The 22,617-nt window shown below is 55.3% G+C and overlaps 1 protein-coding gene across 1 annotated transcript in view; it reads right to left on the bottom strand.

The window, feature by feature from the left end:
* Positions 1 to 8,613: 8,613 nt before the first annotated feature.
* The window catches only part of TGFBI (transforming growth factor beta induced), a 33,708-nt gene continuing 19,704 nt past the window's right edge, over positions 8,614 to 22,617 (bottom strand). Inside the window, exons 8-17 of the mRNA XM_047778686.1 lie at positions 20,015 to 20,227; positions 19,097 to 19,234; positions 18,346 to 18,491; positions 16,942 to 17,078; positions 16,079 to 16,209; positions 13,600 to 13,724; positions 11,691 to 11,793; positions 10,761 to 10,840; positions 9,712 to 9,736; positions 8,614 to 9,259 (exon numbers count right to left, since the gene is read on the bottom strand). Of these exons, the coding sequence (XP_047634642.1) occupies positions 9,219 to 9,259; positions 9,712 to 9,736; positions 10,761 to 10,840; positions 11,691 to 11,793; positions 13,600 to 13,724; positions 16,079 to 16,209; positions 16,942 to 17,078; positions 18,346 to 18,491; positions 19,097 to 19,234; positions 20,015 to 20,227 (1,139 nt within the window). The 3' untranslated portion in view covers positions 8,614 to 9,218. The remainder of the gene's footprint in view (positions 9,260 to 9,711; positions 9,737 to 10,760; positions 10,841 to 11,690; positions 11,794 to 13,599; positions 13,725 to 16,078; positions 16,210 to 16,941; positions 17,079 to 18,345; positions 18,492 to 19,096; positions 19,235 to 20,014; positions 20,228 to 22,617) is intronic.

Raw genomic sequence — 22,617 nt, 5'->3', positions numbered from 1 at the left:
TGGAATAAAAATTTAGAGGCGAAAGGCCCATCTTAGAATAAATCGAGTGCAAACTGGATGGAAACATTAGGAAGAAACTGACAGACACACTAGGACATAAGGCTATATGTACAAGCATGCTCTAAAACTATATATGTGGTTAGGAAGATGACAGGGGGCTTTTATTTTTTAATCATCCACTGGCGTAAGTTTCATAATCTCCAAAAAAAGGCACGGGCTATTGAAAACTACCTTCAAAGATCTACGTTCTGCATGGAGTGTTCCCCCTGGATGAAACTATCAAGAATGTAGACTATACGCCCCCCCCCCCCCGCAAAAAAAACAATGTGTCCACGTTACTCAGGTACTTGGGGGTTCTCCCCCAGTGTGGCATCTCTGATGCTGACAACAGCGTGTGGCTTTTTGTTTTTTGTTCTTCCTTTTTATGGCTGCACCTGTGGCATATGGACGTTCCCAGGCAAGGGGGTTGAACCAGAGCTGCAGCTGCTGGCTCGCACCATAGCCATGGCAACACCAGATCTGAGCCGCATCTGCCACCCACCCTGCCGTTTGTAGCAACTGCCGGATCCTTAACCCGCTGAGCGGGACCAGAGATCGAACCTGCATCCTGAAGGACACTATGGTGGGTTCTTAACCCACAACGGGAACCCTGGTTTGCATTCTGAGCATAGGTCTTCCCACACCCCAAACATCCGCAGGGTTTCTCACCAGAGTGCCAAGGTGGGCGGTGTCAGGAGCTTGCTCTGAGGCCTTTCCACATCACACCAGGTTACATGGTGCCTCTCCTGTCTTGCTGTCAGGCCACCACTGCCCCAGTGAGGGACAACCAGGATGCCCTGCTGCAGGCTCAGAAACTGGGTTGGGCTTTGATGGTCTACTCATTCTATACTTACTGACAACCCAGGGTGTGTCGAAGTCAGATGCTGTGGGGCAGAGGACCTTCCTACGGCACCAATGAGCCTGCAGGGCCTGGGATTGGGGTCTGTATGAAAGTATTAGGAAGGGTACCCCATGGGGAGGGGCCATCAACACCGGGTCGTAGGTCCCTGTGCTTTTCTCGGAGGGGAAGGTCTCCTGTTTTTGCCAGGATTCCTGGCTTATGCGGGATCAGGAAGCCCTGCTCTAGGGCTGTAAGGGACTAGGGTGGGAGGAAGCTGTTTAGATCTGGGACTGGGCTGGGCTAGACGCTGCGTCTTGGCACTTCCCTGCCTGTTCTTCCTTGGTTCTCAGCCTCGTTGGGAGGAGCTGCCCCTGCACGCCCGGAGAACTGAGGACGCGGGGTGCTCACACGCCGCCCCGTGCCCCCTCCCCCCCCCACACCCCCACGGTGGCGGGACGGACCTTCTCCTCCCGCAGGGCCGCTTCCTTCACCCTCGCTTCTGGGAGCCCGAGGGCTGGCCGTCATCAGGGACGGGCCCTGAGAGCCGATGGCGTCCTTGAACGCAGATTCTTTCTGGGCTGTTGCCAAGAAGCCATAGGGACTCAGGGGAGAGAGTGGTTTTCCATCTGTTCACTTAAAAACTCATTTCCGCCCAAACGAGGATATTTAATCAGACGCCCTCGCCTCCGCCTTTGCTGCTCCCAAATCTCAGACCTTCTTGCTTCCAACAGAACTGGAGGAAGAGGGTCCTGGCAAGGGGGGAACGACTCTCTAAGCACGAGACCTCCCCGGTACCGTCGTTAGGGGGTCAGGGCACCTGCATGAGCAGCGTGACGGGTTCGGCCGAGGGACCGAGCAGCCCTGCGCTGGACCCGCGTGTTCTCCCCGCCCCGGGGGCCTCTGACCAAGGCATCTTTGCAGCCAACAAGGGCTGGAGCTGCCGCGGGGGCCGTGATGCCCACGAGGCCGCCCTCTGCTTTCCTGGAAGAGCCCTGAGGGCTGGACGCCGGCTTCCTCCAGCCCACGCGCATGCGCGCCCCCAGAGGGCCACTCCCAAGTGTCTCGGAAGAATCCTCTGGCTTTTCAGAGCACAGGAGGGGCCTGAGCCCACCGTGGAGAAGGGAGGGACCCTTTGTGCTTGGAAACCAGGCTCTGGGGTAACAACTCCTGCACGCTTCCTGAGCATCAGGTGCTGGGACACAGGCGCAGACAGAGGCCCTCCCTCGCGGCAGCTCACACCCTAACAGGGGGAGCCAAAAAGATGTAAATTACTCCCAATATATTATTAGGGCTGTGATAATGGATACATAGGGCATGGAGGGAGGAGCTTCTGCCCCAGGCATGAAGGATGGGATTGAACAAATCCCTTATTTCCGGTTTTTCATTTACCTGCAGGCTTTCTCAAGCCTCGGAAATGGCGTCCCTTCAAACACTCAACCTGAAACATGCATGCTGCTCAGCCCTTTCCCCCTCACTCCAGATGCAAGTCTTCCTGCTGAGGTTACTGATGACATGCATGTGGCCCAATCTGATGCGGACACCCATGGTTTAGCATGGTGGATGCTCTCTCCTTCTTGAAAGCGCCCTCCCCACCCCAGCCTCCTCACACAACTTCTCAGGCCCTCTTGCAAGCGTCTCTCCCTCTGCCAAGCCCCTAAATACTGGAGAAAAGCTGGGCTCTGTCCCTGGCACCCTTCTTTCTTTATATTCCGATAGGTGACCTCGCCCAGTCACGGTTTTTGAATAACACCTATAGTATTTGATGGCATCCAGACACCCCATCTCAGACCTGACCTCTTCCCTGAGCTCCAGGCTTGGAAACCTAGGCTCTAGGTTTCTTGACATCTCACTTGGGTGTTTAATGGTTTCTCTAAAAGAAAATATCCAAATTTGGAGTTCCCATTGTGGCGCAGAAAAAACAAATCCGACTAAGAACCTTGAGGTCGCAGGTTCAATCCCCGGCCTCACTCAGGGAGTTAAGGATCTGGCATTTCCATGAGCTGTGGTGTAGGTTGCCGACGTGGCTCGGATCTGGCATTGCTGTGGTTGTGGCGTAGGCCGGCAGCTATAGCTCTGATTAGACCCCTAGCCTGGAAATCTCCATATGCCATGAGTGTGGCCCTAAAAACCAAAATAATAACAATAATAATAATCCAAATTAGAGCCCTTACTTTTCTTTTAATAGTGGCTTCTCTTTAATAATAGCACCAACCACCTCTGAGCCAGTCGTTCAAGATGAAAGCATGAGCATCATCCTTGAATTCTGCCTTTCACGTCACTTCTCCAACCCACCCTCAAGTCCTGTCTATCCTACCTTCAAAATCCATCTCAAATCCTTCCACGTCCTTCCATCTCCAGAGCCACTGCCTGGGTCCTCCATCATCGCTTGCCTGGATGACTGTGAGAGCCTCCTAACTGGTTTCCCAGCTGCCACGCTTAACCTCCACCCCAAGCCGACCTCCACACTGAAGCCAAAGTAACCTGTTAAAAGCACATTGGGAGACTGAGAAAACAATCCCATTTATAGTAGGATCAAAAAATACAATACTTAGGAATGAACATAACCAGGCTTCTATGAAAGACTTGTACATTGAAAAGTGATTAACACTTAAAAGAAATTAAAGACACAAATGGGAAGACCGCCTCTATTCATGCTTAATACTGCTGTCAGTAACAGCACAAAGTGATTGACAAATTCAATGTCATCCTTATCAAAATCCCAGTAATTTTTTTTTTTTTTGCAAAAATCCATCTTAGAATTTTCGTGGAATCTCAAGGGACCTTGAGTATCCACAACAATCCTGAAAAATAACCAAGTTCAATGACCCACATTTCTTGATTTCAAAACTCACTACAAAGCTATGGTAATCCAAACCATGTGGTACTGGCATAGAGACTGACACATAGACCAATAGAGAGCTCATATCTGGCCCAATGATTTTCAGCAAAAGTGCCCTTCACTGGGGAAGGGACAGTCTTTCCAGCATGATGCTGGGAAAACTGAATATCTATGTGCAAAAGGATGAAGCTAGATTCTTAGATCTTTATTTACATCATACACAAAAATTAACTCATAATAAGCCAAAGATCTAAATATAAGAGCTAAAACTGTAAAACTTTTAGAAGAAAGCCTAGGGGAAATGCTTTATGACATTGAATTCGGCAACAATTTCCTGCATATGACATCAAAAATAGTGGGAACAAGAGAAAAAAAATAAATTGCACTTCATCAAAATTAAAGATTTTTAAGCATCAAAGGACAATATCAGCAGAGAAAAAAGGCAACTCACAGAATGGGAGAAAATATCTGCAGATGATGTCTTATAAGAGAGCAATATCTAGAATATGCAAACACTAAAAAATGTAGCAATAAATATTAAAAAAGCAAACAACCCAAGTAAAAGACAGAGAAAGGACTTGAACATTTTTCCAAAGAAGAAATACAAATGACCATAAGCACATGAAAAGATGGGCATTCCCGTCATGGCTCAGTGGTTAATGACTCTGACTAGCATCCATGAGAACGCAGGTTCGATCCCTGGCCTTGCTCAGTAGGTTAATGATCCAGCTTTGCTGTGAGCTGTGGTGTAGGTTGCAGACATGGCTTGAATCCTGCACTGCTGCGGCTGTGGTGTAGGCCAGCAGCTGTAGCTCCGATTGGACCTCTAGCCTGGGAACCTCCATATGCCACAGGTGCAGCCCTAAAAAACAAAAAAGAAAAGATGCTTAACATCCCTAATTGTTTGGGAATGAAATTAAAAATCAGAACCACAATGAGCTGCCACTTAACCACAGAAGACTGCAGGGGTTGGTGAGATGTGGAAAAGCTGAGACCCTGATGCACTGTCGGTGGAAACATAAAACGGTGCAGCCACTCTGGAAAAAAGCATGGCACTTCCTCAGAAATTTTAAAAATAGAACTACCATATGATCCAGCAATTCCATTTCTGGGTATATGCCCCAAAAGACCTGAAAGCAGGACTCGGATATCTGTACACTCACCTTCATAGCAGCATTACTCACAAGTCAGAAGCAGTCCAGCTCCCCAGTGATGAATAAATGGATCAACAAAATGTGACATATACATAATGGAATATTATTCAGCCCTCAAAATGAAGGACGTTCTGAAACATGCTATCATGTGGATGAAACCTGAAGATAATTGTTAAGTGACATAAGCTGGTCGCAAGAGGACAAATACTGTACGCTTCCATTGATGAGAAGGACCTAGAGTTCTCACCGTCATAAGGACAAAACGTTGAACAGTGGGTTGCCAGGCGTTGGGGGAAAGGGAGAATGAGGAATTAGGGTTAATGGGTATAGCTTTGGTCTTGCGAGATGCAAAGAATCCTGGAGATTGGTTGCACAACATGTGTATGTATTTAATGTCACTGAACTGTGCACTTAAAAAGGGGTAAAATGGTAAATGCCATGCTGTGCGTATTTTACCACAATAAAAAAAAAAATCTGATCACGGCACACACCTCTCCCCATCTCTACCCCCCAGCTAAAACCCTCCTTGGCTCCTCATTGTCCTAAGGACAATGTCTAAAAAAAAGCCTTACCGCAGCCCACACGGCCAGTCTGACTCCCGGTTATCCACCGCAGCAGAGGAATTGCTCCTCACTGTGCAGCCCTGTGCTGGCAGGGACCCTGGGGGGGCCTGGGGTGCAGATGGCTCTGTGCCGCCTGCCCCCTACAGGGCAGAGCTGGAAGTTTCCCGGGGGCCACCCGACCTCAGCTGCCGCTTTCCTCCTGCAGCTCCAGAGTCCCGCCCTCATCCAGGAAGAGCTATGCAGGGCCAGTTACCTGTGCCTGAGGCTCTAACTTGGGCCCCTCAGGCCAGTGGAGGGTGAGTGAGTGTGTGTGTTCAGGGGGTTATTCTCTGAACCCCCTCACTCATTCCCTGAACGGGGACTCGGCCTCAGGACCCCATGGAGTGCGCGTGTTTCCTGCCTCGCCAGGCAGGGCTGGGCAGGGAGGTGGCCCCATCTGACTTTTCAGGACAGGGCACTGGGCCCATCCCTCATTCCATGGCCTTCTTTCCTGGCTTCAGAAAGGTTTCTGAGCACAATATTCCGGGCAGTGCCTTTCAGGCCATGACATTGAATCATGATGTTAATAAGCACAGGAGTATTTTCCGCTGCCTGAGAAACCCCACTCCTCTCTCTTCTTTGCCGACACCCACGTGGCCGGGCTGGCCAGGGCTGGGGGCGCCCCCGCTGCGGTGCCCCGCAGCTGCCCACACTTAAGTTCAGGTCTAGGCTGTGCGAGCAGAGAGCCCAGGCCTGCCGAGGCTTCTCAGGAGGCCACCCTGGCTCCTGTGTCCTCCTGGCCCGGGGCTGCTGGGACACGGCCGTCGGTGGCCCCTGGGATGCGTGGGGCACCAGGCAGAATGGTTAAGAGCCATTCTGTGGCCTCCTCCCATTCTGCGGCCTGGCAAAGGACCTTGTCCCTTTAAGCTCCCATTTCCACAGCAGTGAGACAGACATTCTACGAGTACTTACCTACTTGACAGGGGACTGAGTAGGAGGAGGGGAGAGGATGCATTTAGGAGCCCAGCCCAACGCAGCGACCCCTCCCCGGCCCCGTGGCTGAGCTGGCCTCCGTGCGGGAAGGCACACCCCAACTGGATGGCCCTGGGGCCCCCTGTGCTGAGGGTCTCTGCAGTCGGCCTGGGAGCCCCCGAGTGACAGCAGGGAGGGAAGCGAGCCGAGCAGAGCAATGTTCCCTCCTCCCTCACCCTCCTCCTCCTGGTCGGGGCTCAGCAGGCAGGGCTGAGAGAGGCCTGGACAACCTCCCGGCTTGGGCTGCTTGCTGGCCTTCTGACATCGGGGGCACAGGGCCCCACGCATCCCCCTCCAGCGACACCCCTCCCTGGAACCATCCTCAGATGGCAGCACCGAGTGCTTAGCCTGGGCCTCCAGAAAAACAGAAGTGGGGGTGTTTGGGCCCCCAAAAGGGAACTCAGTCCTCCTTGGCTGAGAAGGGGAGGTGAGGCTTCGGCTGTGCAAGATTCTCGGTCACCAGGAGGGCTCTCTGGCTGAAAGAAAGGATGGAGCCCCCCACCTCACCCTCCCATACTGGGGAGGCCAGGATAGGAGCAGGGCTGGGGACACAGGGACAGATGTGGCATTTTAAAGGATTTGTGTGGTGATTTTTGTTCAAATGAAAGGATCTTTAAAAATTTCTACTAACCACCTATTTGAGTTCTGCTGGTGTCATGTAAAGGCCGGGTGTGTGTGTTTTGGGTGCTCAGAGAGAAACACAGCTTCAGCACCCCCAGCATGAGTGGGGCCTCACAGCAGCCCAAGCCTGTGCAAAGTCCTGGGAGAGGGGTGCTGAGTGGGGCCGAGCTGGGGGAAAGCAGCCAGACCACGTGCATGCAGAGGGCTAAACCTCACCTTGCAGGACCCTTCTGGAGCTCCCTGCAGCCTGACCTCCACCGCCACCCCCTGCCTGCCCCAGATCAGCCCTTTCAACTCCTCTCCTCCCCCTTCCAGAAGTTCCCTAGTGTCCCTACCCCTGGCCCCCACTGGCTCAGATTCCCTCCTGCCTGTCATAGAAGCTCAGCACTCCCCATCAGAGTCCACGTGGATGGGCCGGCAGCAGTGCCGTTAATTAGCTGATCAATGATTGTCCCCATGAGAAGGGAGGCTCCCCCAGCACAGTCTGCCCCCCGGGCCTAACACTCATCTCTGAGGAATGACTGGATGACGTGTAGGGGCTCTTTCCCCAGACCCGACGCTGCCCGGGGGAGGGGCTGGGTCTGCTCGCCCACGGCGCGGTTCCTGGCAGCACCATCTCTGGGCCGTGGTGAAAGGAGCTCTAAGCAGCCTTGGCAGAGTGGAGCGCGGGCGGGCAGAGCGGGGCTCCCTTTGGGGAAGACACCGCAAAAAAAGCTCCTAGCGACACCGATCCGGAGCAGTTCCAGGCAGCATGGTAAGAATAAGGCTTCCTAATGCTGTGGCAAACATCTTACAAGAACTGTGTCCCTTTCTCTTCACGATGGACCCGTGACGTAGATGCTGTGGTCATTCCGATGACAGAGGAGGAAACAGAGGTGCTGAGAGATAAAGCGACAGACCCGAGGCCACGCAGGTGGGGAGCAACGATGTCATGGTCACACTCGCCTCTCGGTGCCGAGGCTGTTCTAAGACGGAGAACTTAAAGGAGCAGAGGAAGGGATGTGGCTCCATCCAGTGGGGATGAGCCTGGAAAGCGGGAACCCCCTCCCTGGTTGAGTGGTGGCCTCTGGGAGGCAGGAGCCTTGGGGGTCCAGTCCCTGCTCCATCCCTTCCTGCATTACCAGGGGTCCTCCCTGTCCTGAACCTCGGTCTCCTCATCTGTGTCATGGGACCGTGAGGGCAACCACTTCACAGGGTGGCGCCGAGGATACAAAAGTCCAACACAAAGGCGGGGCCACAAGCCTGGAAGGAAGATGAGTGATTTAGGCCAAAAAGAGGCATAAAGCGATGGTGGAGGGAACAGGAGGGTTCCAGAGCCCAGGGCTGGTGGAGACTGAAATGCGACGAGTCAACAAAGACGTAGCTTCCAACCTCCACGTGCCGTCTGGGTACCTGCTGCTGGCACCTCCCACAGACCATCCTCAGGTCTGCCTGCCAAGCTTCTTCTCAGTGGAATCTCCGTGGAAGGCACATCACCAGGCTCAAGAAACGGAACCCAACCCTGCGAACACCCAGGCCAGGACACAGACCCCATCCACGCAGGCATCCGTTTCTTTGGTTTTATTATTACAAACACACCACAGCTCTGCCACACCTGGGGAATCCTGAGCTCTGTGTGCTCTGCCTACCCTCTCATTCTACCTGGACAGGGTCACACGGAAGAGTCCAAGCCACGTGTAGGCGTGAGAAATGTTTGACAGAGCAGCTCAACTCATAGCTTATAAGGATGCCATTTCTCCAGCTGTGAAAGAACTTTTCAAAAATCGTGCCATGAGGTTCCCATGATGATGGATTGCTTGATTCAGGTTTCGTGGGCTTTAGACCCTTCGGTTCCCTTTTCCAGAGTACGTGGCATAGGCACGAAATCCCACGTTTGGGAAAGGTCCTTTCTGGAAGCGAATGTGGGGCAGGGACATCTAGGTCTCTGCAGGCAGTGGGCTAACAGCCATGATTAGGGGGAAAAGTTAAAATCATCTCTCTCTCTCTCTCCCTCCACCCCCCCCCACCCACCCGAGGCTCCGATCTCATTATGATGTGGCCCATGTACATTGAAGTGTGATAACTGCTTTCAAAAACATACAGTCTCTTTGGTGAACCGGGAGAAGTTGGCTGGGAGCTGCTGAAATGCATTCCTCCTGCGGTCCTTCTCACTAATGCTTCATCCTCTCTAATAACCGCTGATAGACAGGGGCTGAAAGAGAGACATGCGACAGGTGAAAAAGGTGCAGACACCCCATGTCTGTCTAAGACCCTGTCAGCATCACGAGCGTGAGGGCCGCGTGGCCTTCTGCCATCCTCTCCTGCACACGGCGGATGCTTTTTGGGTTGTAAACCTTGACACGGGAAGGATGTTCTGAACTGGATTTTCCCCATCTACCGTCTTGGGACCGTGTCCTCACCATGGGCTCCTGGGCAATATTCTCAGACTGCCAAAGCCAAAAACCCTCATCAACCCTGAAAGGCTGGTATTCTTAGAGTATCTCCAGCTTATGGAGAAGCAAACTGGGTGTCCTGTGTCTGATGCCAAAGACCAGGCTTGTGCCAAGATGCTCTTATCTCCATACAGCAGGCTGCAGGTTTGGGCCTGCTTGGGGGTAAGACCCAAACAAGTCTACAAAGACCTCAGACCCAGGCCAGACTTACCTAGTTTCACAGAGCTCTGGGTGGCCTGAAAGAAAACACAAGGGGTCCATTATTCTGGTGGACATTATACCTGCACCTGCTCATGGCAGTGGCTTTGCCCACTGTCACCCTAACTCAGGAAAAGATCCTGGGGGGAAGGAGGAGGAAGGGGAATGTGGAAGTTCGGGGCCCCAGGGAGGCCCCAAGGACATTCCTGGGGTGCCCTGAAGCCAGGCTCCCCCGCCACCGCCACCCAACCCCAGACCACAGCCTACAGCTTTGAGAGCTAGGACCGCACAGCAAGTGGCTCTGGGGAATAGGAACTCTGAGCCAAGAAACTTCCTGCAGGGGCATGAAGGAGACCCCTCTGTCCAAAAGTAAAGTGATGCATTCCAGCCCCAGGCCTCCTGCAGCCTCTTCTGCTGAAATGCAAACCCTCTGTCACAAACCCCGTGTCCCCGAGGGGCTCCCCCCTCCAACTCAAAGCAGCAAGAGGGCCCGAGTGGGACCCCTGGGCCCGGAGCAAATCAGGGAGCGGGAAGAGAAGGACAGAAAGTCAGAGAGGTTCTGAGAGGGAGGTGGGGCGGAGGCAAGGAGGGACACTCCACACACACAGCTGGCCTCATATCCAGAATCCACACACCGCCCAGGAGGGACCCGCATTGGCCATGACGGGCCATGTCATGGGAAAGACACAAGAGTGATCTGGAGGGCCAGGCTCAGGGCAGGCCAGCCCCCTAAACGGGAAATCCAGGCTGAGTTGCCCTTCTGGGTCAGTTGGATTCCAGAGCTGTGTCCACTGCCTCCAGCATGGCTTGCCCATGGACTGAAGCTCGGAGGCCTGGGACTGAGGGCCTGGGCTGCCACCCACCCGGGAAGCAGGGGCTGCCCGGGTTCTTTGCTCTGAACTCCACCCAGACCAGGGCTCAGGATGCCCCCAAAGGCGGGGGAGAAGTTACAGGAGAGCCCTGGGAGGACAGCCAAGGAAGATGGGAGAGTCCCCGCCGTGGCCCAAGTCCCCCCAGGACCCAAGGTTGTGTGGGCCGGGGGCCAACCTAGCAGACTCTTACCCTGGAGAATGCAGAGGCCTGTTTGAAGATCTCAAGCGCAGAGTCTGCAAGCTCATCCCCTCGTTCCTGAGGTTTGTTGGCTGTGGATGAAAGAAAAGGCCGCGTGGATAAGAGGGAGATGCTTAGCCTGTCATTCAACACCATGGGGACTGAGGGCCACTGCTGGGCTTCCTGGCTCACGTTCTCTGAGGGGGTTTCCTTGATAACTTTCCGTAATTTGTGGTGGAATTTGGCCCAGGTGGGAGAGCTGCAGGAAAGGTGAATGCACGAGCCAGGAGAGAACCCGGGCTCCAGGGGAACTCTGTGGATCCCTATAGTGCACTCGCTCAGGGCGGATGCTCCAGGAGGGGTGCTGTGATTCGCGTTCACAGCACCCGCATGTGACAAACAACGGGGCTCTGGGAGAACGCGGCTGGGGCAGCCAGGCCACTCAGCAGAGACATCTGTCCTGAGTTGCTGGGTGTAGTGCATTGGAACCAACAGCTCCTGAGTTACTTTTGTTTTTTCTTTTTCTTTCTTTGTCTTTTTAAGGCCACACCTGTGGGATAGGGAAGTTCCCAGGCTAGGAGTCGAATCGGAGCTGCAGCTGCTGGGCCATGCCACAGCCACAGCTACGCCACATCCGAGCCTCATCTGCTACCTACACACAGCTCATGGCAATGCTGGATCCTTAACCCACTGAACAAAGCCAGGGATCGAACCTGCGTCCTCATGGATACGGGTCAGGTTCATTACCACTGAGCCACAGTGGGAACTCCCCTAGGTTACTTTTCAACCAGCCTCAGCGATGCTGTCCGCAGAGGCTCGGCCAGCATGTCCCGCGTGATTCTCATCTTTGCTTAGAGCAGTGTGTCTGTGGAGCACCACCTGCTGTGTGTCGAGAAGGGCCAGCTACAGGCTGAGTGGGGATGTGGTCCTTTAGGGCCTTACCTGGAGGCTGCAGGACAGTGGAGATGGTGTGGACCACGCCGTTGGTGGCCATGATGTCCACTTCAGCCACAGGTTCCTTATTGACAGTCACCAGGCTGTTTTTCTGGGAGACAAAGAAATAAACTGTTGAACACCGAGCATGTTTATCTTACCCATTCTTAAGCCTCCCTAACGAGGACTGAACACCTCCAGACGCCAGATCCTGTGCTAAATGCCGGGGATACCAGAGATACTGGAAGAGCCCCGTGCCCGCTATGACCTCTGGTCTAGTGGATTCAACCTAACCCCCTGTGTGGAGCTGGCACGCTGCAATTGACGAAGTGCTCTTTTGCGTGACTCATTTAGTCCTCAGAGCAGTGGCTGGTGAGGAGGTAGATGTTATCACCCCACTCGACGGAAGAGGAAGCTCGAGGGATGCCGAGTGACTTCTTTAAGCAGAGTAGGTAGGACAGCTGCGGACAGAAACCAGGCGTCCAGCTCTGGCCGAAGGACTCTCTCGCAGGGTCCTTGGACTCTCTCTCTCTTCAGACTTTCTCGCAGGGTAAGTCTGTCTCAGGCTTTTCTGAACGACCCATGCATCAGACCCAAGAGGTTAGGGGGGACTGACGCCCGAGACCAACAGGACCCGGACACCCCACGCCAGGAGCTGGGAGAGTCTCAGGGGACCTGCAAAGTCAAACAATGCCATCCTGTTTCCTTCCTGTGCTCCTGAGAGGAGCTGATGAGTGCAGGCAGGCTGGAGGCCAGAGCCAGGCAGGGAGCAGAAGCAGGGCCAGCCACAGCCTGCGAGAGGGGTCCTTCCCTGGGTGGGTCCGTGGCCTTGGCTGGTACAGCCAGGGAGGCCACAGGCAGCTTCACAGAGCCGGGCTGCCTATCTGTTCCCTCTCTCCGAGGCAGGGTCCCTCTGAGGCAGCGCCAGAGTGCAAGGGGTATCGGCAACATGCACAGCGAGGAAAGCCTCACAGACCAAGCCTCCGAGGACAAAGCCCCTTGGGCTGGGCTGGTTCATGGCACAGCTCAGTGAGCCCCGGCTCTGGGGGCGGAAAGGGGTGGGAAGGCAACTGGGACTTGATCTTTCAAAACGCGTAAGTAATTGCCTATCATCTCCTCAAGGGAAGGAAGGCCTAATCGCTTCTCTCAGAGGCTAGTCAGATGCTTTATTCCCCCGCCAACCTGGAAGTTCTGATTTACGTCTAACCACAGTCTCTATTGATTTCTGTGAAGACCCTTTCTCTTTTCTTTTTTCTTCCTTTTCTAGGGCCGCTCCTGCGGCATATGGAGGTTCCCAGGCCAGGGATCTAATCGGAGCTGTAGCTGCTGGCCTATGCCAGAGCCACAGCCACGTGGGATCTGAGCCGCGTCTGCGACCTACACCACAGCTCACGGCAAGGCCGGATCCTTAACCCACTGAGTAAGGCCAGGGATCGAACTCGCAACCTCATGGTTCCTAGTCAGGTTCATTAACCACTGAGCTACGACGGGAACTCCATCTTTTTTCCTCCTTTTTTTTTTTTTTTTTGACAAAATGCACTCATAGATTCGAGATGCATCTTAAACACTGTGTCTAATGCCATCCTAGGGAAGAGATGTGCCCTGGAACCCCAGCAGCAGGGCCTTGCCAGCCTTTTCATTTTATTTTACCTTTTTTCTTTTTAGAGCCACACCTGTGGCATATGGAGGTTCCCAGGCTAGGGGTCAAATCGGAGCTACAGCTGCTGGCCTACACCACAGCCACAAAAACGTCAGATCCGAGCCGCATCTGTGACCTACACCACAGCTTACAGCAACACAGGATCCTAAACCCACTGAGCGAGGCCAGGGATCGAACCCACAACTTCATGGATCCCCGTCGGATTCATTGCTGCACCACGACGGGAACTCCCGCTTTTTTGTTTCTAAATGTACTCACCGAGCTGACCTCCAGCTTGTCACCTTGGAGAGACTTCAGCCGCACCAGAGCCCCGATGCCCCCACTCACCAGGATTTCATCGCCAACATGGTATTTCAGGATGTTGGCAAGCTCCTTGGCATTGCCTGTGGGTTTGTGGGAAAAGAAAGCAGCGTCAGTCTCGAGGTTGGTAACTGGTATAGTCAAGGAGGGCCCAAAGGAGACGAGGAAAGTGGTCACCTGCAAGTTAGAGAACCCCCTGCCCAGGTAACGAGCACTCATGGAGCACCTACTGTGTGCTCAGCCCTCCCACCCACCATCCCGTCATGGTCAGGAGAACAAGGCAGAAGACCCGGGCCAGGGATCTGCCTCTGCAGTCGGTGGGCGGCTAAGCCAAGTGCATGTTGCTGTGACGCTCAGAAGGAGTTAATCCATACTCCGCTGGGAGGGTGACTCATGTTTCCATGACTAAATCCTTGCTTGGAAAGCCAGGGGCCTTTCTAGCACCGGCATCTGAGACATTTCCTCATCAGCATGGCTCCCGATGGTTATAACACAGTAGTGAAATATTTACACATTCTGCCCTCAAATGCATATTCTGAGACGGCGGTTTCCCGAAGGGAGAACTTAAAAAGAATCAACAGCTGCAAAATCTGGAGCAGCGACGGAGCCGATGAGGTCAGGGCCGAGGGGGGTATTCCCTCCGCAGCAGCCTCCTCCTCACATCTCAGCATTCCTCCCAGCCCCCACCAGCCTCCCCACCAACTGGGGAAGCAGCCAATGCCTCCTAAAGGTGCACCGGCATTTCCCAAATTAAGTGCGGGAGGCAATGCTTAAAGGTGCCAGCTGCTCTCTCATCTCCATCAAGGCCGCCCCCGATGCTCATCTGACCGGCCAAATGGCTGGCGAGCCCCAGGGCTTATGGACAGCTATTTCCAGCATCTTGCAACTGAGAACAGCTTTGAGAGCATTTGGGGGCGTTCACTTGGTTACGGACGATTCCACATGAGTGGCGTGGGATGGAGCCCCCAGGCACCAAGTGATTCCCAACCATCCATCGCGACGCTGACAAGAGGGCCCCTTCCACAAAAATACGGCCTGGAGGTGCTGAGCCAGGCCAGCCTCCAGGATGCAAGGGGTCTCCTTCTTCTGAGACCGCTAATACCTCGACGGGCCCCATCCCCCAGGAGGGCTGGGGTCTGATCCCACCTGTAGACCTGGGGGAGGTTGGGCGGGGGGTCTGGCCGAGCCCTCCCTCCACTCCCGCACACCAGCAAATGAAAGGCAGGCCAGCAGGCTCGGGCCACCTGGGGACTATTCTATTCCTGCTCAACAGAGAGAAAACGGAAGGTTTACGTGCAGGACAGACTCCCCCCTGCTCCTTGGGAACAGGCGTGAGCATCACAGACACGGGCGTGCACTCAGCAACAAAGAACATTCGACAGGACCCAGATTTAGTTCACAGCCACCCGAGTTTTCTATTCTGTGCTCCGGGGCAGGTAGACGACGTGGCCCTGGGCCTTGGCCACTGTCCTTCCTTCTCCCCTCCTCAGGGTCACGTTTCCGGAACAGACGGAGGTGTCGTTCACAGGCTCACGTCAGAGTAAACGCTGCCAGCCCATCATGCGCCGCCCGCATCACAGCCGCAGCCAGTGACTGATGGGGGACATGTGCCCGGCACTGTCGCCAATGTTCACTTCATCCCCGCAACCCTCTGAGCAAGGCACTCGGGCCAGGAAAACTGAGGCTCAGAGGGGCTAAGCAACTTGCTGGAGGTCACTCAGCTGGGAAATGCCACAGCCAGGGCTTGACCTGCTCTCAGCAACCCCAGAGCCCGAGCTCCTAACCCCTAGAGCGTCTCCAACATCCGCAACTCAGTTTCTCAGGGCCACGCCTGGCTTCCCAGGAAAGCTTCGTCCCGAGGGGCATGTGCTGCAGGTAAACGGCTCTGTCGGGTCCTCCCAGGGCCTCCGTGGAAGACATGCCTTGGGGACCAGGTGGGTTGTCGCCTACCCTCAGTTCCTTTCTACTCTGCTCTGTCTTGTTCAGGGCCTGGGGAGGCGGACTGCCAGCAGTGCATCAGCCAGGCTCCCTCCCCTGCCGTAAGCACCTGCCAGGAGGCCTGGCAGGCCACAGGCATGCGGCAGCAGAGGGAGGCCAAGGCGCCTAGTGGCCCCCTGGCCACAGTTCTGGCACCGGCCGCATGTGGCTCTAGCCACTGACCTGTGCCCCCTCCTTGGCTCTGAATCTCCTGGCCCTGCCCTACCCCTGCATCATCCCCTTCCCCCAGCACCTCCAGGCAGGGGTTGGTAAACACTGGGTATCTTTGCCCTTTGCTGCTTCCTTAATCCTTAATCCCACCTACGCCTCCACAAAGAGTCTTGACAGGAAATTCCTCTCGGTCCAACCCTTTGTCATGTGCCAACTGTTTCCTGCTGGAACCCTGACCGATCCAGCTGCTTCCGAAAAGTTGCAAAAGGTACTTAGGTTGGTTCTTTACCCAAGAGTTTGTTCCGTTCTCCCAGGGGCAGGGCCTGGAAGGCTTCATTGGTAGGTGCGAAGACGGTGTAGACCCCTTCCCGGTTCAGGGTCTCGGTCAGCCCTGCAGACTGGATGGCGGCTACCAGCATGCTGCGGATACACACACAGAAAATATCACCCACCTGGCAGTGGAGGGTGGGGGCGGGGGGGTGTCATTTGCCCAAAGACCGCACCACCATGGTTAGGGGGAGCCCACAGCCCTCGTATTCACTCCCCCCCACTGGTTTTCCCCCACTCCCCCTCACACAAACAGGTAGTAGTTCCAGTCTACGTCTTCCCTCCGTAAATGCTAAGCTCAGTGACAAGCCAGAAGTCAGAAGCCAGAGGAGGAAGGAGGGAGGGGGAGGTCAGCGGCAAGGCTGATGGAGCCACAGGGCCCCGGAGGGGAGGCAATGTGAGTCTGAGGGGTGGGGGAGGGGGACAGAGGGGGGTGGTTTCCCAAGCTGGTGAGCCGGTGGCTGAACTTAGGGACAGGAAGGGCTCAGCGTCCCAGCACCCAGTGGTGAGGGAGCAGGAACGGGGAGCGCCAGAAGACCAAGGGCTACTGGGAGCCTGGGAAGGAGTGGCAGGAATGCGCAGCAAGCAGACGCCGCCCAGACGGGAGGCAGGGATGTGTTGCAGGTGCAGAGCCAGGTGCGCTCAGCTTCCCTGGGACGTTAAAGGAGAGCGGGATTTCCTCACACATCTGAATCCCAGGCCTGGGAGGTCACACGGGGCGCAGCTTGTGTTCACGGAAGCCCTGGGCAAGTGGGCAGCGTGACAGGTGGCTGAGGCCCAGCGTTCTGCCCCAGCAGAAGTCCCCCCGCGAGGGGGGGCAATTACCTAAAGCGATTGTCCCCCTTCAGGACGTCCATGACCGTGCCCATCGGGGGGGTGAGCACCCGGTCCATGGTGAACAGGGTCCCATAGCGCCCCCTCTTGTCGTGGGCGGCGATGCAGCTGTTCTCGATGCACAGGCTCTGTGCAAAAGATGGGCAGAGAAAGGCCAGCTTACCCCCCAAGCCAGAGGAGGGGCCTCCCGAAATGTTCAGGGCACGTACTGGCAGCTTCAGCCCGAGAGATCAGTGAAGAGATACAGGGGTGTGTCTTTAAGACTAGGACAAGGAGTTCCCATTGTGGCGCAGCAGAAATGAACCCGACTAGCACCCACGACGACTCAGGTTCGACCCCTGGCCTCGCTCAGTGGGTTGAGGATCCGGCACGGCTGTGAGCTGTGGTGCAGGTCACAGATGTGGCTCGGATCCTGCGTTGCTGTGGTTGTGGTGTAGGATGGCGGCTACAGCTCTGATTCGACTTCTAGCCTGGGAACGTCCATATGCTGTGGATGTGGTCCTAAAAAAAAAAAAAAAAAAAAAAAAGACTAGGATAAAAGGGTATGTTTTCTCCACAAAAGAAAAAAAAATACAAATGGCATTCCTTAAGAAAAGAAGGGTCCTAGAGGCCCCAGTAAAGTTAGAAAAAGGGCCCGTAATGAGATTATCATGTGACAGAAGCAGGCCATCGACAATGGTCAAATTAAGAGATGGAGCCTATTGATTAATTTACTTGACAAATGACAACCATCTTTAGCCAAATGGTGCTGGCTGGTCCCAAACAAGGGCAATGTTGGCTGGTGCTTCCCGTTTGATATTCCAGGGTAACTGCTGGGTTTGAAGAGAGGGAAGAGAAGCTTTGGGGCCAAGGAGGGTTGTGTGTCAGTTCAGGCAGCTTCTCTTCACGGAAGCTAAGAAGGATGCAAGGCCCCTACCCCTCCTCGCCCCTGTTCTTCACGCTGGGCTCCGGTGGGCCGCTGCTTACCCAGCCAGGCCAGACAAGTGTGCGGTTTATTCCCAAAAGCCTCCAAAAAGGAGATCTGACTCCTCTAGCAGGACCCCCATTTCCATCCTTTGATATCAGATATTCTTCCTAAAAGTCCTTCCTTCCTTATTAGAAACCAGTTCTCCGGCAAGCTCTTGCTTATTAAGCCTTTTTTCAAAACCCGTGAATACAGCTTGCATTTCTTGGAGCCGAGACAAAGAAAGAGCATGACTGGGAGTTCCCTGGTGGCCTAGTGGTTACGGACTTGGTGTTGTCACTGCCATGGCTTGGGTTTGATCCCTGGGCCAGGGACTTCTGCATGCCGCAGGGATGGCAGGAAGGGAGGGAGCGAGGGATGGAGAGAGGAAGCAGGATGGATGGATGGACAGAGGACAGGAGGGTGAGTGTGATTTAGGACCCAGAACTTACATTCCGATAAACAAAAACTCTCAGTTTTTTGCCACCCAGAGTGTCCAGGGTCTGTCCATGGTACAGGTACTTGGAGGCCAGTTGATCTTTAATCATGTGGTTCAGAAGCAAATTCTTCATCCGGGCGTCAATCCGAGGGGTTCCGTCTGCAAGAGAAGGAGGGCATGGTCAGGCCCAGGGACAGGCTCCAGAAACAAAGAGACGCCTCAGTGGAAAGCCCTGCCCCGCCTTGCGTTTGGAGAGAGAGATGGAGAAATCAAGTGAGGCTGCCAGTATTCCTTAACATCTGGCATCTTCTGCAAATTAAAAAAAAAAAAAAAGTGTCTAGATAACAAAGGTGTTTGGAACTTGGCCCTAAGGGGGGGGGGGGCGGCACAGATACCCTCGGCCCCTCTCTGCCCTCCCTGGGGCCATGGCTCAGCCACAGCCTCACTCTGATCTTCTTTCTGCCCACCACGCAGGCAAGGGACTGGACCTCCCAGATAAAATGACAGAGGGTGCGCTGCTCTCCCGATACATGCAAACTCTGGACGTGCGAGGAAAACACCCCTCCAGGCAGTGCCTGCTCTGCCAAATGACACCGCGGAGCCTGTTCCCTTTCTGCGGCCATCACATCTGCTTTCGGATGAGCTGGGGGGTGGCGCTAAGCGTCCACGGGGAGCAGCACATCGGGGCGAGCGGTGGAGGTGGCAGCGCTGGTGGGGCAGCGGTCCCCAGGGGCAGATGCGCGGGGAGGCCTCCCCCACGTTACCTTTGAAGACGGAATTCATGGGGGCCAGGAGAGTCAACCGCTCATTTCCGGAGAGATGAGAGCCGAGGCCAGCTTGTCTGAAAAGGTCAATGGCTGTGGAAACATCCGACTCGGCAGCCAACTCAAATAGCGTCTTGGCTGCAAGGGAGGAGAAAGTGGGTTCAAAAGTTAAGACTGCTGTTTTCACTTTTCATTCGTCCACCCCAGAGCATGACACACATCGGCAGGAATGTCGTCCCTTGAGTCAACAACCCCTGGAAACGCTGCTGGGGCGCAGCGGGTCTGTGTCATGGGGGGCCCAGTCACCCAGAAAACCTCAGTGGTCAGGGACGTGAGGGAGGCTCGGCTGGGCAGAGGGTCTCTGTCCCAGCACTGGGTCAGAGGCCCGGCCATCACGGGGCCGGAAGAAGGTACCATCTGTGTCACCGCTTCGGAAAAGTCGCTGAGGCCAGGGACCACACCCACAGGGCTTTCTCCCGAGGGGGCTTTTTCCTGTGAGGTTGCCTCACTCATGGGCAGCAGGCTTCCCTGGCAATCCAGGACAGGGCAAGGGTGCTGAAAGGGAAGCCAGGCCAACGTCCATTCCTCCCTGGGCCACGGACCCCAGGATGCTCGGGCACTACCGAAACAGCAAATGCTCTGAGGCCAGCAAAGGGCCCTCCTGCTCAGCCCAGGCAGGCAGACCTTTGGAAAGGCTCCTGGGACGGGATGGCTCCCTCCCCAGACACCTGCACTGCCGCAAATACCTCGTGGACTCTCAGGCCTGCAGTTAAGCCTCTTCACAGTCTCCGCAAGCCACCCAGGCTGGCTCTCCTGAGAGGCTATAAGCTGGGTGCTGGCAGGAGGCGACTCCTAAAATCCCTGAATTCCCCCCGCTGTGCCACCAGGGACGGCACAGGGGACACGGGCCTGGCTCACCTGAGTCCGGGATGAGCAGCTCGTCAATGAAGTGGATCACACCGTTGGTGGCCAGGACGTCCTTGTTGGAGATGATGGGCTTGCCGTTGATGGTGAGCATGTCCCCGCTGCAGCCCACCTCCAGCGTGGTGCCCTCCAGGGTCTCTAGGGACAGCCCCGCCACGATGGCTTCGGCACACATGGCCGACTTCAGGATGTGATTGTTTAAGAGGTCTGGGGGCCGAACGGAACGTGGGTCACGTCAACGCGAGCCAGGCCGACCTCTGGCGCCAGCCTGCCACCTGCCCACGGCCGGGAGAGGCCACGCTCTCCGAGGCTGCCCCTCAGATGAGGCTGGGGCAGCACCCGGCCCAGATCCCCCTCTCCTCCTGCCAGCTGCCCTCTGGCCGGCGTAGCCGGGGCTCTGAGGTCAGACAGCCTGAGTTTGAATCCCAGCTCGGCCAGCCCTTAGCAGCTGTCACGTAAGCCTCTCTGAGTCTCAACTTCATCAGTCAAGTGGGGACAAGCAGAGCATTAGTCTCCCAGGGCTGGGGTGAGGATGACACGCAACTCGGAATGTCAGCACCCAGCCCAGCATCCGACCACACAAAACATGTCCAACGGATGCTAGTAATTAGCGTCTTAGGATCTGAACTTCAGGTTAAATTCTATTATTAGTGCCTGAACTTCGGTGATAGGGGAAAAACTCACAGGACTTCACCTGGGGATTTTTTTTAATCTGCTGACTTTTATAAAAATGTAACGTGTGGTCAGGAAAGCTGAAAACTGTAGCACAGGAAAGTTCTGAATGAGGTGCACGTTTTAATCGTTCCTGTTTATTTGAGCCAAGGGTCTACTTCGTTGCCAGGATGCGTGTGTGTTCGAGGTTGGAGATGAGCATCAGCAAGATGTGGTCTCTGCCGCCCCGGGCAACCCAATCAGAAATAGTCGTGTAATTACTTGTTCAAGAGCCGCTTCAGGGACAAGGCCAGGGGCTGGGGGCACTGGCGCAGGTGCAAGGAGCAGAGTGTGGGGATGCGCCCCAGCCCAGCCAGGCGGAGCCGGCTCCTGGCCCGCGCACCAGCTGTCATGTGTTCTTGCCACGGAGGCGAGTTTCAGTGTGTCGTGAGTGTGGGAACCAAAACCGCGCTGTCACGGGTGGGAGGAAGCTCTGAGGCCCTGCTTTTGCAGAAGTGCCGAGGGCCCCGAAGGCCAGTACTGCCCCGATTCAGCCGGCGGGGAACACCAAGGACAGAATGAGGCCTTGGGGGGTTAGTTTCTCAGGCAAGGATGCTGATGGCCACGGTGGAGTGGGGGGTAGCCTGCCAGGGCCACTTGGAGGGTGAGGCAGGCCAGGGCTGGAAGGCAGTAGGCACGGGCACACCAGCCCAGGGCCGCTTCTCGCCTGCCCGCCCGCCTGATGGTAACCGGGCGACTGTCACATGGACCATGGCACCTGCTTCCACTCTGCAGCTGCAGCCCCACGCTGAGGGCCCTGCTCTGAGCCAACAGCTGCCTGAGCAGGGAAGAGACGCATGTGCCAAAGGGATAAAACATCCGCTAGACCCACACAGCAGTGGGGGGAGCAGGGAACATTTCTGCTCTGTGCTGCGGGGCTGGAGCTGCCAGAACCAGCTGGAGAAAGCAGCTGGACACCCTTGATGGCACAGAGCCTTCTCTCCGTGCCGATCTTTCACTATATGATAAGTGATATAGTGCCTTTTTTCACTATATGATAAGGTGTTCTGATCCCTCCAAAGATAAAAACGTGCTCTGCGCAAAACCTGTTTAGGGGGAACCAGCTCTAAAAGGAAAAGCTCAAATGCTTCAAGGCACCCAAGTCTCATCTCTTCGGAAGCCTTCAGGTCCCTCTGGCTGTGGGGGCCCATCCCTGCCTGCGTCCCCGTGACCCTGGGAGGTTCTCTGCCATTGCCCCCACCACGTCAGAGCCCAATGACCTGTGTTTGAGCCTGTCACACCCACTGGGCTTAAACCGCCTTGACTGGGCTTCATTCACTTTTGCAGCCTGGGGTCCTAGCCCAGGCCAGGCACACGGAGCCACCACAATATCTGGACACAGCAGGTCCCCATCTGTGCTTTCAGAAACGGGCCCTTTCTCATCCCTGCATAGCTGCAAGGAGAACATTTCACATTTATGGGGCATCTGAAATGCATTAGGCATTTTATATAGTGCATTTCAAAGGTGGGTTTAAACAGAGTCAAGAGAAATGAAGTCACCCCTGGATCAGATCAGGGCAGAGGGCACAGGGGACCTGGGGCCCACACCCCCTTTGCAGAGGACTCAGGGACCCCCAGGCAGCAGCCCAGTGGTCCTGGAGTTGCAGGGGTATGGCGGGGGGCAGGGCCTGGCCCCCACACCTCATCTCCCCGACCTGCTTAGCCACGCCCTCTCCTCAGGCAATCATCCGTGCCCCCACTCAGCAGCTCATTGAGGAGGTGAGGAATGAAGAGTCAAGCAATGAAGAGTCAAGAATTGACTCTTGGGAGTTCCCGTCGTGGCTCAGTGGTTAACGAATCCGACTAGGAACTATGAGGTTGTGGATTCGATCCCTGCCCTTGCTCAGTGGGTTAAGGATCCAGCGTTGCTGTGAGCTGTGGCGTAG

The sequence above is a fragment of the Phacochoerus africanus genome, chromosome 4, assembly GCF_016906955.1.
Source record: "Phacochoerus africanus isolate WHEZ1 chromosome 4, ROS_Pafr_v1, whole genome shotgun sequence".
NCBI classification, from domain to species: domain Eukaryota; kingdom Metazoa; phylum Chordata; class Mammalia; order Artiodactyla; family Suidae; genus Phacochoerus; species Phacochoerus africanus.
Note: the sequence above shows the minus strand (reverse complement) of the source record. Positions and strands in the feature narration are given on the sequence as shown.